This window comes from Haplochromis burtoni, unplaced genomic scaffold, assembly GCF_018398535.1.
Source record: "Haplochromis burtoni strain Fernald_Lab_line unplaced genomic scaffold, NCSU_Asbu1 Contig_72, whole genome shotgun sequence".
In the NCBI taxonomy this organism is placed as follows: domain Eukaryota; kingdom Metazoa; phylum Chordata; class Actinopteri; order Cichliformes; family Cichlidae; genus Haplochromis; species Haplochromis burtoni.
In genome coordinates, this window is record NW_024582433.1 from 1,996,682 (window position 1) to 2,010,008 (window position 13,327).

Sequence of the window (13,327 nt, forward strand, 5' to 3'; positions counted from 1 at the left end):
TATATATATGCTAAAATGAAAAAGGTCCATACAGAGAAAAACACAATTCACTTTGTTTTGAAAAGCAGTGTCTGCTACATCAACATCTGTCTTTAGTTAAGCAAGGAGTACAGACATCCTTTTCACTTATTCGCTGAAAGGGTGGTGGTGGTGGTGGGGGTGGCATTTTCTCATTTCCCCTAAATTCTTACGTCTGAAACAACAGAATACCAAACACATTATCAAGGCTGACTAGGAAGCACGTGACTCAGGGCATAAAAAACCAAAACAACAGAAAATGAAAAAGGTTGAAAAAGAGAAACTAAATTCATTCAATTATGAAACAAAACAAAGAGATCAAAAACAGAAAGAAGAAAAAACATGCATTTTAAGTTGCGTCTATGGCAACTCCTCGGTTAAGATTTGGCCTTGCATTTATAAATTTCATTAAAAGACTGTTAAGCACTGATTAAGAATGCAGTTTCAGGGCATTCCAGCCGAGGACACTACATAACATTATAAGATGTTTGAAAGCATTAACCATGCACACAATGTACAAATGCAACCATTGCATGAGGTGCTGTAACAATGGTGGACATGTGGGGGGCCCATGGGATTCTCAGCTACTGGAGTAGTGCTGACTGTGCTTATGTTTCACTTGGCCATGCTGTTACCTTTTAAAAGGAACCACCAATAGAGTCTGCTTGTAAATTACCACAACGAGGCTCAACCCTGCCAACTTCAGGCAGTAAATAATCTCCACTCACTCCAGCCCTCCACCCCCTCGCAGCTGCCCACACACAAACACGCATAGACAAACACACTATCCAACTACTCCAATGCCTATTCTAAGTCCCAGTGGCTGACCTGTGCCTCCCACCCCCCTTCACCAATCAGAAAGAAGCATAATCAGACCAAAGTTATTCCTTAATTATTATATTATTTATGGCTTGAAAGGAGTACTTTCAGACAGTGGGGGTGGATTAACCAAAACAATGTGCTGTAACTTAAGATCACATGTTGCTAAAATCAGTGCCGGGCCAACTGCCTTCTCAGACTTACATATATCAATGCTTTGTTTTACGTATTTTAAACATTTTGTTTATACTTCCTCTTTTTCTGTTTTGTTGGTTTATACGCTTCTGTTTTCATTTCACCATACAGTCGCGCTGTCTGTTCTAACTATCAGTAGGGGTGACCCTTTAAACGGGGTCATGGGTGACAGGATGTCGGTGCAGTACAGTGCAGACACAGATGAGCTTTTTATGAGAAAAAGAGGAAACGGTGCTGGAGGTTGAGCAGGGTCTTAGCTGAATATCACGTTTAGTGTTTGGCTTGGCTGTCAAACGCTGTTTTGGCATCACCATGGTGATGTAAGGAGCAACTGTAACCCCAAAGGTTTTATGATGACCTTGCCCACTGGCTTTCCAGTAGAAGCAGTTTGGGAGCCTATGTGTGTGTGCATGTTGTGCAATGGTGCTCCTGATTGAGTGTGTGTGAGGGGTGACGTTACTGACAGACTGGAAAAATAATGAGGATTATTTTTCAAGACAATAAAACATCTGTTACACCTAAAAATCCTCAGATAGTTATAAAAAATGACAATATGTGAAATATCTTTCAAGTCTGCACAGTTAAAAGCTCTGGTTTCACATTCAAATATTCTCACCTGGGGCCTAGCTCATCCTCGCTACGCCAGACAAAGTCTCCGAATTTTTCATAATGAGAATTGTAGTGATGCTGGACTCTGTAGAGCAGTGGAGGAGGAATCTCCATCAGCAAATTGTAGGCCATCTGCTGCTCTTTGCCGCTGGTGTAGCCATTATACAAGTTGTACACCTTGTCTGCAGTTTCTGTCGGGAAGAATAGATGAATGAATTAGAGACTGAAAAACAGAGAGGGAAGAAGTGAGGAAAGTAAATAAGAGATTAAAATTTTAAGGGAATATGTAAAAATACATGCAGAAAACATACAGAATTTTAAACAACAGGGATCAGATTGATTATCGGCCATGAAAATAAAACTAAACAAAAGAAAAAAGAAAAAAACAAACCAAAAAAACTGCTGTGCATTTTTTTGAAAGGTACGTTATCTACTTCATCCATATTACACATTTATCGGTAGGAATTCTCCATTCAGACTCAAAACTTGTGGAAGACATGTTACATAGCATTTGAGGTGTTATTCAGTGGAGTTGTTTGTAATATAAGCACTCTGTCTTTAGATAAATTCTGAGCTCCACTTGGGCTATTACATTTACCTGACCTCCAAAACGCCACTCAGTCCCTTGCAATATCTAACATTTGTATTTGCTCTTATATCAGCACATACACGATTGCCTTTCAGATGCCTCTCCTTAATCTGAATTATTTTGGCAGTCGATTACTTGCTCACTTGTTGGATGTACTTGTTTATGCTACTCTTAGGAGACTGTGCTAGTCATTACTGAAATGAACATGCGGGATAGTGTTCATGAATTTGTGCATTTTTAGTAGCAGCTGCCCACCCACAGAACTTTCCACCCCCATTGGTGCATTTTTTTGTGATTACAGCCTCACTCTAATTTGTCCCACCGAGTAAATCTGGCCCTACCTCCTAAAGCACTCTCCTTCCCATATTTTGGATTCTTGAGTACTTTGTTTGACAAACTCTGTCTGCTATAATTAAAAAATTAAATTGACATTACAAATTGGTAGAGTGTGCCTTTACATTTTGCTAACCATAGTGTGCAATCTTGCATGTGCACATTGCATAGGTAAGAGCACAGTAGACAAAGTAGTGGATAAGTAGCCATTCAGGTAAACTGTGATTACATGAAAGCGATGCAAGGAAAAAAGCAATATTAAATAAAGACGAGTACAATAAAGCAGAGTCCCAAAAAATGATGGGTGAGAGTACCTTCTGCTCGCGTGTCATCCACCACTGGACAAGATGTCCGTACTGAGACAAAGCTTGATTCAGAGTAACTACCTCGGCTATCCACTGCATAGAGAGTAAACCTGAAAGTAACAACAACAAAAAAAAAAAATAGCACCAGTAAGTTCATCATTTATAAGGTAAAATAAGATACAAGGGAAACAGGTAAGGTACAAGTGAGCAAAAGGTACTCAATATTGATTTAAAGTCATATGTATGTCCTGTCACCAAAGAAAATACATTGTAATTTGCGGTGTTACTTTCAGAGAGTGAGAAAGCATGCACACAAGGGAAGAAATGCTCTTTAAAAAGTATTGCAATTCATTGTCAGCTACAATTTACCCTAAAGGAAAAAAAAAAATCTAAATTCTCTGTCCAGTTGGCATGTGGTTTCAGGAGGTTGTTGGCAGTTGAGAGATTCAATAAACTACCTGTTTAGCAATTGACTGATGGACACAGGTGTGGCCGACTGATGGGAAAACAGAAATTAAGAAAGGAAACAGAACTAACAACAATAAAAGAAGGTGAGTATTTTTTTTATAATAAAGCAGGAAATGCAGGGCTCCTGTGAGTCATCAGAGTACCCTTTCTTATTAAGAGGCACCTGAACCATACCCCACCCAATTGACCAGATATCAACAACCTTCTCTTCCTTCTGCACCAGGAGCTGCTTGACTACATACATTGACCTGGCTGAAGCATGTTGAGAGGAGGAAAAACAGCAACAAAGCTGACCACCTTGGGGAAGTTGGGAAAGGGCTGCAAAAGGGCAGCTAATATGCATAAATTCAACCTGTACAGGCAGATCTTTGGTGGACATCCAGACTTTCAGGCCCATCTAATGACAGGAGCAAGGCTGTTCAAACCTTCCTCCACGCAAGGTAGCACCTGCAAATAAGCGGCTAAGCTTAAGGAACTAACACCTCTTTCAGTTCTGGAAAGAGCAAAGGCTTGTAACTGTGAAAACACTGGAAAGGTGAGAGACCTGTGAGAAACCTTTTTGGCAGAGAGTAGGTTGAGCAATACCATGAAATTGTTGACAGAGAAAATAGTTGTGTTACCTTCTGAGTTTGGAATAACAGCTACAAAGTCACCAGAAATGTGGAACCACATTTACAAAGGAATAGGAGGGAAGGACATAGAGCGAGCCTACAGGATGATGATTACAAGGTTTAGTTTTTGAGCAGGCTGAACAAAAAGCAATAAAATCTCTCACATCCCCTCTCATTTCTAGCCTGTCACCATGTGACGTGTGAGTATTAATGTCTGTTGATGTCAGTGAATAACTTGAGTGGCTGAGGAATAAAGAATTACTCAAAGGCGCAGCTTCCTGGAACTTTAACATCTTCCAGTACTTACCTCACCTAACTCTCAACCTCCTGGGTAACCAGCTCAAACTGGATGAACATGGGTGTATTATCAGTCTAATGGTGCAGACCAATAACACTCTGTGAAACGCCACCTTATTGTGGTGTTATTATTTGTGTTATCCCAGAGATCCCAGAGACTATGATGTCAGGGGTTTTTGCCCTGGTAAGGTCTCCCTGAGGAAAATTGGCCCTGAAGGGCAGACAATGAACTATCCACATGATCCCTATGCAAGACCAAGGAATCAAGGGACCAGTTTACCTTGTCTGAGACAGGGGTACCAGGGGTGCGCCCTGGAGCCACCTTGTGGCTCAACACCCACAGGAGGCTTTTGCGGTTGAGGCCCAACTGCTGGGGCTGACTCCTGGGAAATGAAACATCATCTCTCTTGTGGGGAAGATACCTGAGCTAGCATGCCAAGTTGAGAAATACTGGCAAAACATAACCTCACCTGGTGCCTCGATGGAGGCTAAACGACATTGAGTCCAAATGACCCATGTTTGGCACCTTAATTTTTGAGGAGGTATGGTTGCAAGGTGGTTAGAGCATTTGTAGTGGTAATCCCAGGACCCAATGATGGACACAGAAAGGAGCTATCAAGATGAGAAAAGGGTCCTCTCAGGTTTGGTTAGCTTGTGGGACTCCAGGGGCAGCTGACTGGTTCTGGGAGGCCCAGAGGAATGAGGCTCTGCCAGTAGTTAAAGCAGAGCATTTTGCAAGGTGTGGGAGGAGTTCAGTGAGGCCATGGAACAAGACTTTCAATTGGCCTCGAAGCAAGGTGTTCTGGGAGAACGGCACAAGGCTGTCCTCCCAGAAGAGCACAAGGCTGTCCTCCCAGTAGGAGTGACTGTTCAGGATCCCAGGTCAGCTGAGAGACCTGGGAATGCATTGGTGTTGCCCTGGATGACCCTACAGGAGGTGTCCGATGGGAGGGAAGTCTGGACTTCTCTGATTAGATTTCTCCTCCTTTGACCTGGCCCGTGACACGTGGTAGAAAATGGAAGGATGGATCTTGGGCTAAAGGAATTCACTGGCTTCAGGGAGTGCTCTTTATGTGTAATTAACACCAGATTGTCCAGACTGATATCCATGGAAACTACTAGGGAATTTAAGTCAGTAGAAAATATAAAGGTGCAAACTCATCTGGGAGACACTTTTTGACATCTTCGCACTTTAGATTTGCTTGGCTAAAATGCACAAAAAGGCATCAGCAAGAGAGACACCAGTCAAGCCACTTTGAACCAAAGTACAGAACTGGAAGACAAAATCTGCCATTCTGCTTTAACTTGATGGATGAGAAAGAGAAAAGGAGCTTTTTCTCTCCCGTGGGTTCAATAATAAAAACTTGCTAGAGAGTAATCTTTAGATGAATGCCTTGCCCACTCAGCTGAAGCTCACTCTTGTGTCCTACCAGTCAGGTAATTCAGTACTGTTATTGCTCATTCTGTGGTATAAGAGAAAGGATTTGGTAAAAAAACAAGGGGAGAACAGTTTACCGGGCAAGAGGGTCTCTAACACATTTTTCATTCTAGATTTTTGGATCATGAATAGGTAAGTGCATTCTAAATGCAATGTCCACTGGCCTGTCAACAGTAGCTTGGGCTGATTAGCTGCTACACTTATTCTAAGTCAAACCCTGGAGTGAATCAGATCCTTCTGAGGCATTCATGGCTAGAATCAGTAATGGGCTTGCACCATAGGCAGACTCTGATGCAGGAATTGGACAGAACTTACAGTAAAAATAAATAAATAAACTCCAGCAATGCAAATCTCACAGGAATCAATCAAAAGCAGAAGACAAAACCTGGGAGGACAACACACATCAAGGAATCACTGACAAAAATACTGTCCTGTTAAAATGACACCCCATTATAAAGAAGCTTGCAAAACCATCTTCAGCCCTACTGTCACTACTGTTAGCAGCAATAATGTTAAGAACTTATTTTCTGCATGATTTTATGAGTCTCTCACACTGTTGTTGAGGACCTTTGACCTAGTCTTCTTTACAACATTGTTTGAGTTTATTGAGGTTTTGGGCATTGTTTCATGCACAGAGCAATTCCAGCATTGCACACTCCAAATTCAATCAGAGCGAAAGTCTAAACACAATAACAGTAAAAGAAATGCGCTTGTGCAGGGTAAATAATGTTGGTGTTTACTGTGATCACATATTATGGACAAAGTTCTCCCTCTATTAGAGGGAATAATAAATAATATCCAGTTATGTGTCAGATTGATTTTTCAAAGAAAGGAATCAAAAGCAATTAAAAGCATAATATTTTTAAACATTGTTTTCTTTGCCAGTGGGAAAAATTTTAAGAAAGTGAATAAAGTACTGAGAAATATTTAAAAGTACTTATAATATTAACTTTATGCTTTCAGAAGTACTTTCACAGTTACCACTGTAGAGACAACAGAATGGCAAAAAGGGAAACCACATAACAGAAACAAAATAAATGACTAAATTGAACTCAAATGTTAAAAACATTTTGACACACATGAAAAATAAAGAATTAAATTAAACTATTACTAATTTAATAAAAGTTGCATTTTTCCTAAGGCCATTTGGATTTGTTTCATGCACTGTGTTTTGAGATCTGTTCCCTTGCTGTCAAATGACTGTTTTGTTTGTAACATGACCTGTTTGGACATTGCTCGCATAGTTTGTCTGGTGTTGTTATTCAGCAGGGTGGATGTGGTATTCCCCAAGAACCTCACTAAAGACACACGGACCTCACTGGCTCCTCTGCCCAGCAAAACAATGCCAGCATGTAACAGTCACATAGTTGAAATTATGTGGTCGCATACCGTGCAGATGGCTATAGTAACATAGGGGAGAATGACAAAGCAAAATGCAGTTTGGTAAGCGTGTTGGGAATAAAGATCTGATATTACAAGTTTCATCTTTTTCCTTTTTTAAATTGCTTAAACGGTTGGATCAATGCTAATTTTTCACCCTGCACAATTTCACAGCAATTGCGAGATTCTTATGTACATTTAAAAACCCATTTAAGTCAAAAGATTAAGCCTCTCAGTGGCTCAGCTGTGGAGAAGAATCACATGCATTAATGATTACAGACAGATTTTAAAGAAAATGTATACGAAATTTAAAAAAAGACATTAAGACCATCTTGCACAACAACAATACACGGGGGTATTTAACTTCTTAATGGGTCTCATTCATACAATAGTAGAAGCAGAACTATGGGTATAGTGTCCGAACCCCAAAATGGCACTAAGTGACAATAAAGTTCACATAGGAGAAAGAAGCAAATGGCCACCGTCTGGCCTGCCACAAAAATGTCAAATCATCAAGTAAGAGAACTGGCAAGATATGTAAAACCACCAAGACTATCTCCACCTTACCCCAAGAGGCACTTTCCTTTGTCTCTTTGCTTTTCTCTCCACATTGCTTGCATATAGCTCATCACTGTTTATCCCCCATCTCTAATTCAGTGTCTGTCACATCTATTCCAATCTTGTCTGGCTGCACATGGCTTCTTTGGAAGGGGCTTGGTTTTGTCCATGTGCCATAGTTTTGAAAGCTCAGCACACAATGAACTGGACAAATGGCAGATTAATGTTTGAGTAAATTAACAATGTTGCCATTAAAGTAACTATTGTCCTCTAATTTAATGAGACAGTGGAGAGATGGGTGAACAAGAGATGACAAGACCGAAAGCTCAGACACAGCGCAAGGGAGAAGGAGTGAGGGAAAGTGATAGTGAGAGAGGATCAATTAGGGCAGTATTTTTGGCACGCCGAAAGAAGCTAGGGCAGTAGGGAAAGCCTTTTCCATTACATCAACATTTGGACACACATCAGATGACCCTGTCCATAAATCAATCAAAGCCAAAGAATTGTTTTTTATTGCCTGAAGAATTTGTGTCAGCTTACAATATCTCATTACTTTGAAATCCTCCAGCCTGAGTGGCATTAGACTGGTGTACCAGCCCTAAATAAAACTGCCTGCCTTTTAATGTAAATTAGAAAAATTAGCTCAGCTCTGAATGAGCTCATTTGCAGATCACAAAGACTCCACAGTCCAAAGTAATAATGACAACACCCCATTAAAAGTCATTCACTTTTAAATACTGGATATTTCTGGAAACTGGAACGTCAGGAATACAGTGAATGACATCTCACACCCTCAAAGTGATCATTTTGTTGGGTGAGCTAGTCTCTACCATCCACACACATTTTAAATCTGAAATGCATCAGCCCATTTCGACAAAAAAGCCATTTCTGTGTGAAAGAATATTACACTGTTAGGGTGCACACCCACTTCTGATTTAACATTTGTCATGTGTTGGCAAAACAAAACTGAAACAAATGTATGTTGTTTGCTGCTGCTTGCTTTGAAGCATGTCACTGGTTTGAGGTTCTCATGCAGCTCTTTACTCTTGATAGCCATGACTATTAAGTTATCATAACCACAAATTTGGCATTTTCCTACTGATTGGTAGCCCAAAATCAATAAGGGAGAAACCAAAAAGAAGGATAGACAAAAATGGAAAATAGTTGGCATTTTTTTTAGAATGCTGTCATTGTGATTTAGTGTGTTGTGATTTAGTTCTGTGTATGTTACCTTTGTAAACCAGTAGCAAGCTGTGAGCAGTCACTGCATGGTTGGACACACTTGCTAAGGCTTGCACTATGCTGTTGAGTCATGCAATACTGTGACAGATGAGTTATATTTGAAATTATTATTATTATTATTATTTATTTTTTAAATATATAACAATGTCATAACAAAACATAATTTGGGAATAAGAAATATTGCACTGTTCATCCTGTTACATTAAAACATGTAACTATGAACTGAAAGTAATAGTTACTGTTTCTTAAAGAGCATGAGACTAGCTACTGAGCCTTGTGCCCACACAGTTAGGCTAGCACATTTCAGACCTGTAAGTGATCTGAACAATTCCTCCAAAGCTCACCAAGTAAATACTGCATAGAAAACAAGCAATGAGGTCTGTATTTAATGAGTGACCAGTGCCTCCAGCACTATAAAAAGGCTTCAATGAGTACTTTGTTCCAAAGACAAAATTGCTTTTTGAACAAGTTCATATAGAGACTACAGAAGCCTACTGAAAAAGAGGACACTGCTATCAAAACGGAGCTTTGAGTAGGGCTTTGCACAACAAACCTTTGAGAGAAAAGTTAGTTGAGGCATTTCATCACTGTTAGGGAGGATGCAGCCTAATAAGAACTCACCTTTGCAAAAGCTATCACAGTAGCCAGACAGTCACAGACAATAAAGAAGAAACAGACTGGTTTGAGAGGTGACACGAGTGCTAGCCAGGCAACGATGGATGTGGTGCACTTCAAGAGTGGGAAACCGCATAAAAACAATGCCAAGGAGCTGACATGGAGCTATCCAAACACCAAGAAAACAGTGCAGAGCAGATGGGAACATAAAGCATGTCCTAAATGTGGGAAATCACCCTGCCACCCAGCATGGCAGTGCCCTGCTAAGAATGCAGTATGCAACAACTGTGGTAAACAAGGACATTATGGGAAAGTATGTAGTTTCACCACGAAAATTAAAAAAGTTGAAGAGAACTTGGGTGAACTGTTGTTAGGAAAATCACAAGGTACCATGGGTGGCAGATATTAACATATAGGACAGTGAAGTGGCCTTCAAAATACATACTAGGGTCTGTGTTACAGCTGTTCCTAAGCAAGTGTTAGCAAGCACGAGTCAAATACAGATAGCTGGACCTAGAAAAACCCAGAAATTGTCCTGGTGGAGCAAAATTAACTGTAGTCAATTGTAATCTTTATAGTGCCATGTGGACAATATCCTATTGTGAACAATGGAGCTTTGTGAACCGGTTAGGGAAGTTCATATCAAATGTGACTGAAAAAAGATAAACAACTAAGAAACTTTGTGTCCAAGAAGAATCCATGGTGATGGGGTCATAAGGAGTACAAGGATTTTACAGCCCGAAGCAGGAACTGTTTCTTGCCCCAGGAGCAACAAAAAACTCATTTTATGGTCTGTGTGTGGTGATCAGAGATGGGCAGTAATGCGTTACTGTAATCCGATTACTTTTTCAAGTAATGAGTAAAGTAAGGGATTACTATTGCAAAAACGGTAATTAGATTACCGTTACTTTCCCGTAGGAACGCCGCCCTACTGCGTTACTAAAACCGTGATTTTTTTGCCTTAATGTCTCATGACAGTGACGTAAGCAAGTGTGACATTCGTGAAAACAGCTGTGTGCAGATCAACAATGGATAATATATCGATTGTGGGAGAGAGTATGAGCGTGCAGCGTTTAAAGCGTGGAAGTACTGACCTTACTTTGAGTTTGATTCCATAAAAAGTGACAAAAACATTAGTGTCCATCGTGCGTGGGAAGAAAACTTCTTTTTACAGCGAAAAAACCCCTAAACTTCCAAGAAAACACCAAGTGCACTATGACATAAAGGGAAATTCACAGAGAAACTCGCGGATTCTTCCGCTGACCGCTGCGGCACACCTGCACCAGAGCACACCTCCGCCTACCCGACTCCTGCTTTACAGGTGAAAATAGAGCAACAGGACCGCTGAGTCTTTGACTTTATTTATTTCTGCTGTGTTTTACTTGCATCTATTTGAAAGAGTGAGTGTAAACACACACAAAAAATTATTTTATGTGCTGGAATGTGCAGAAATTAGGTTTAAATATTAAACAAATTTCTTCCAGTCAGAGAATGTTGCATATAATTACATTTTTGCTTGATGCATAAAGTTAAAAGATTAAAACTAATAAAACAAGTTTTAAAAAGAGACTTTTCCATTTGATTACATTTTGTATGATGGATTATGTAGAAAAAGTAGAATTGGGCTGAAAGATCTATCGCTTTATCACCTCTTCAGGTTGTAAATCGTGTTTTTAAAAAGTAACTAAGTAACTAAGTAATTAATTACTTTTGAAAATAAGTAATCAGTAAAGTAACGGGATTACTTTTGGGGGGAAGTAATCAGTTACTGATTACTTTTTTCAAGTAACTTGACCAACACTGGTGGTGATGATACAAAAGATAGAGAGATATGGCCACCATATCTCTACTGATGAAAGATACTAAAATATATGTCAAGTCTGTGCTGGATAATCTTCTAATAAGTGATAGATACCAGTTGTGTGTGAAACTTGTTTGTTTACAAATCGTAAAATTCTGTGTTGAGGCTTTGGCCAGACAGGAACCAGTTGGAGGGATTGGTACAAGACTACTGGACTAAGAGGGCAGGTCTAGGTGTGCATAAAAACCTTTTTACTATGGTAAGTTAGTTCTCAAATACAGCACATGCATCAAAGAAAGGGCAAATGTAAAAGAACCTCTAACACCGATCAAATTTCAAGACAGTTCATGGCAAAAACTAGCTGGGATCTATTCACTCTAAGGGAAAATAACTTTTTTTATTTTACTATTTCTTCTACATTCAGATCAGCCCACCAAGATTCAGAGATGTAGTCCTTTACTTGACATTGATATTTCCTTAACACAGCATCCGTAAGATACTTCCAAACGACAAAATATCACAGTCCTCAGGACATGAAATGAAAGAGTTTGCAGTTAACTATAGCTTTGAAAATGTAATCAGCAGCCCTAAATACCCTCAAAGTAACACTGAGGCAGTGCATGCTATTCAAACTGTTCAAATCTGCTTAAAAAAACTCAGAGACCGTTATCATGCATTGTTGGCCTACAGAGAAGTACCTCTGAGAAATGCCTAGAGCTCTAACCAGCTACTCATGAGCAGTTGCCTGAACACCACATACTGGAAGCCTATACTTCCAGGGAGGGTGCAGCCAGCTCTGCCAAACCTGCAATCATTGCAGCACAAGGAAAGGGCACAAAGATGAATGCATGCCAAGTCTTTCAATAGGAGGTACAGAACAAGGGACCTTGCAAAGTTATGACCAAAGGACATCTTTGGAACTCTGATGTAAAACCACAAGGCACAGTGATGATCCATACACAACAGCTCACTGTTCAAAAAGGGACACTGAGGAGAAATCCTTACCCTCAGGCTCTTGTACCACTGGCACCAAAGCCTCAGGGTGAGAATTAGCAGGAACACCAACCAAAACTGGAGTGTTCTGCAAAGTTAGGGTCTGGGACTCAGCAAAAACCTCAGAGCACATCTGACATCAAGAGAACAAGGTTACACAGAAAAACAGCAAAGCTGCAGGGACTTACACTATCAAAGCCTAACTGTATATTGTGATAAGGTGATTTTTTAGTGGGAAAAAGAGGTGTTAAAAACATGCCTTGAGAATATTCTGTGTGTTATTGTAGTTGAGTCATAGTTCACCACAATTTTAAAATAAGGCATATGAGCTCTAATATAATCAATTTGACATTTAACCTTTCTGAATGATGTCATCAAAAATCAATAGAGTCTTTACTTTCTGTGAAAGAGCCTAACACAAGGCAAAAGACGTTCTTTATTGATACGTACAGAGAGAAACCATGGTTGATGTTTAACCTGTATTTTTTTTCATGAGACATCAGGCAGTTTAGGTGTTTTTAAATGTTTTGTTTAATGGCAAGCGGTGGTTATGTCTGTGCAGGTGCTGCTGGCACTCCATCAGAGAAGAAACAAGATAAAAGAAAAGCTGAAATACAGTGGTTGGTTCAGGAATTCAGGTTGGCAAAAGAATGGACAGAAGGACAGAGGAATTTAGAAAATCTGTCTAACAGGTTAGGTGTCTGGAGACACTGCCATAAATAGTCTGGAGCAATTAGAAACAGCTGAGCATGTCATGGTGCTGGGTCGTTGACCCAGCGTTTTGTGTTTTATGATTATTTTCCTCTGTTCTAGTTATTCTGATTTTGGTATTCTTGTGCCCAGTTCGTGTTCTGGATTTCCTGTTTTATTTTGAAGGTCTGTGTGTGTTGTCATTGTGTTCAGCTTGTATTCTCCAGTCGTCTTTGTGTATTAGGATCAGCTGTTCTTCCCTCCTGCGTGTGATTACTTGATTACCTTGTGTGTGTGTATACAGGGAGTGCAGAAATACAGGGAGTGCAGAATTATTAGGCAAATGAGTATTTTGTCCACATCATC

General features: G+C 39.9%; 1 protein-coding gene across 1 annotated transcript in view; it reads right to left on the bottom strand.

Moving 5' to 3' along the window:
- Positions 1 to 13,327, bottom strand: part of LOC102288892 (astrotactin-2) — a 292,853-nt gene that overhangs the window by 6,041 nt on the left and 273,485 nt on the right. The window contains exons 21-22 of the mRNA XM_005930128.3: positions 2,878 to 2,978; positions 1,649 to 1,832 (exon numbers count right to left, since the gene is read on the bottom strand). Of these exons, the coding sequence (XP_005930190.1) occupies positions 1,649 to 1,832; positions 2,878 to 2,978 (285 nt within the window). The remainder of the gene's footprint in view (positions 1 to 1,648; positions 1,833 to 2,877; positions 2,979 to 13,327) is intronic.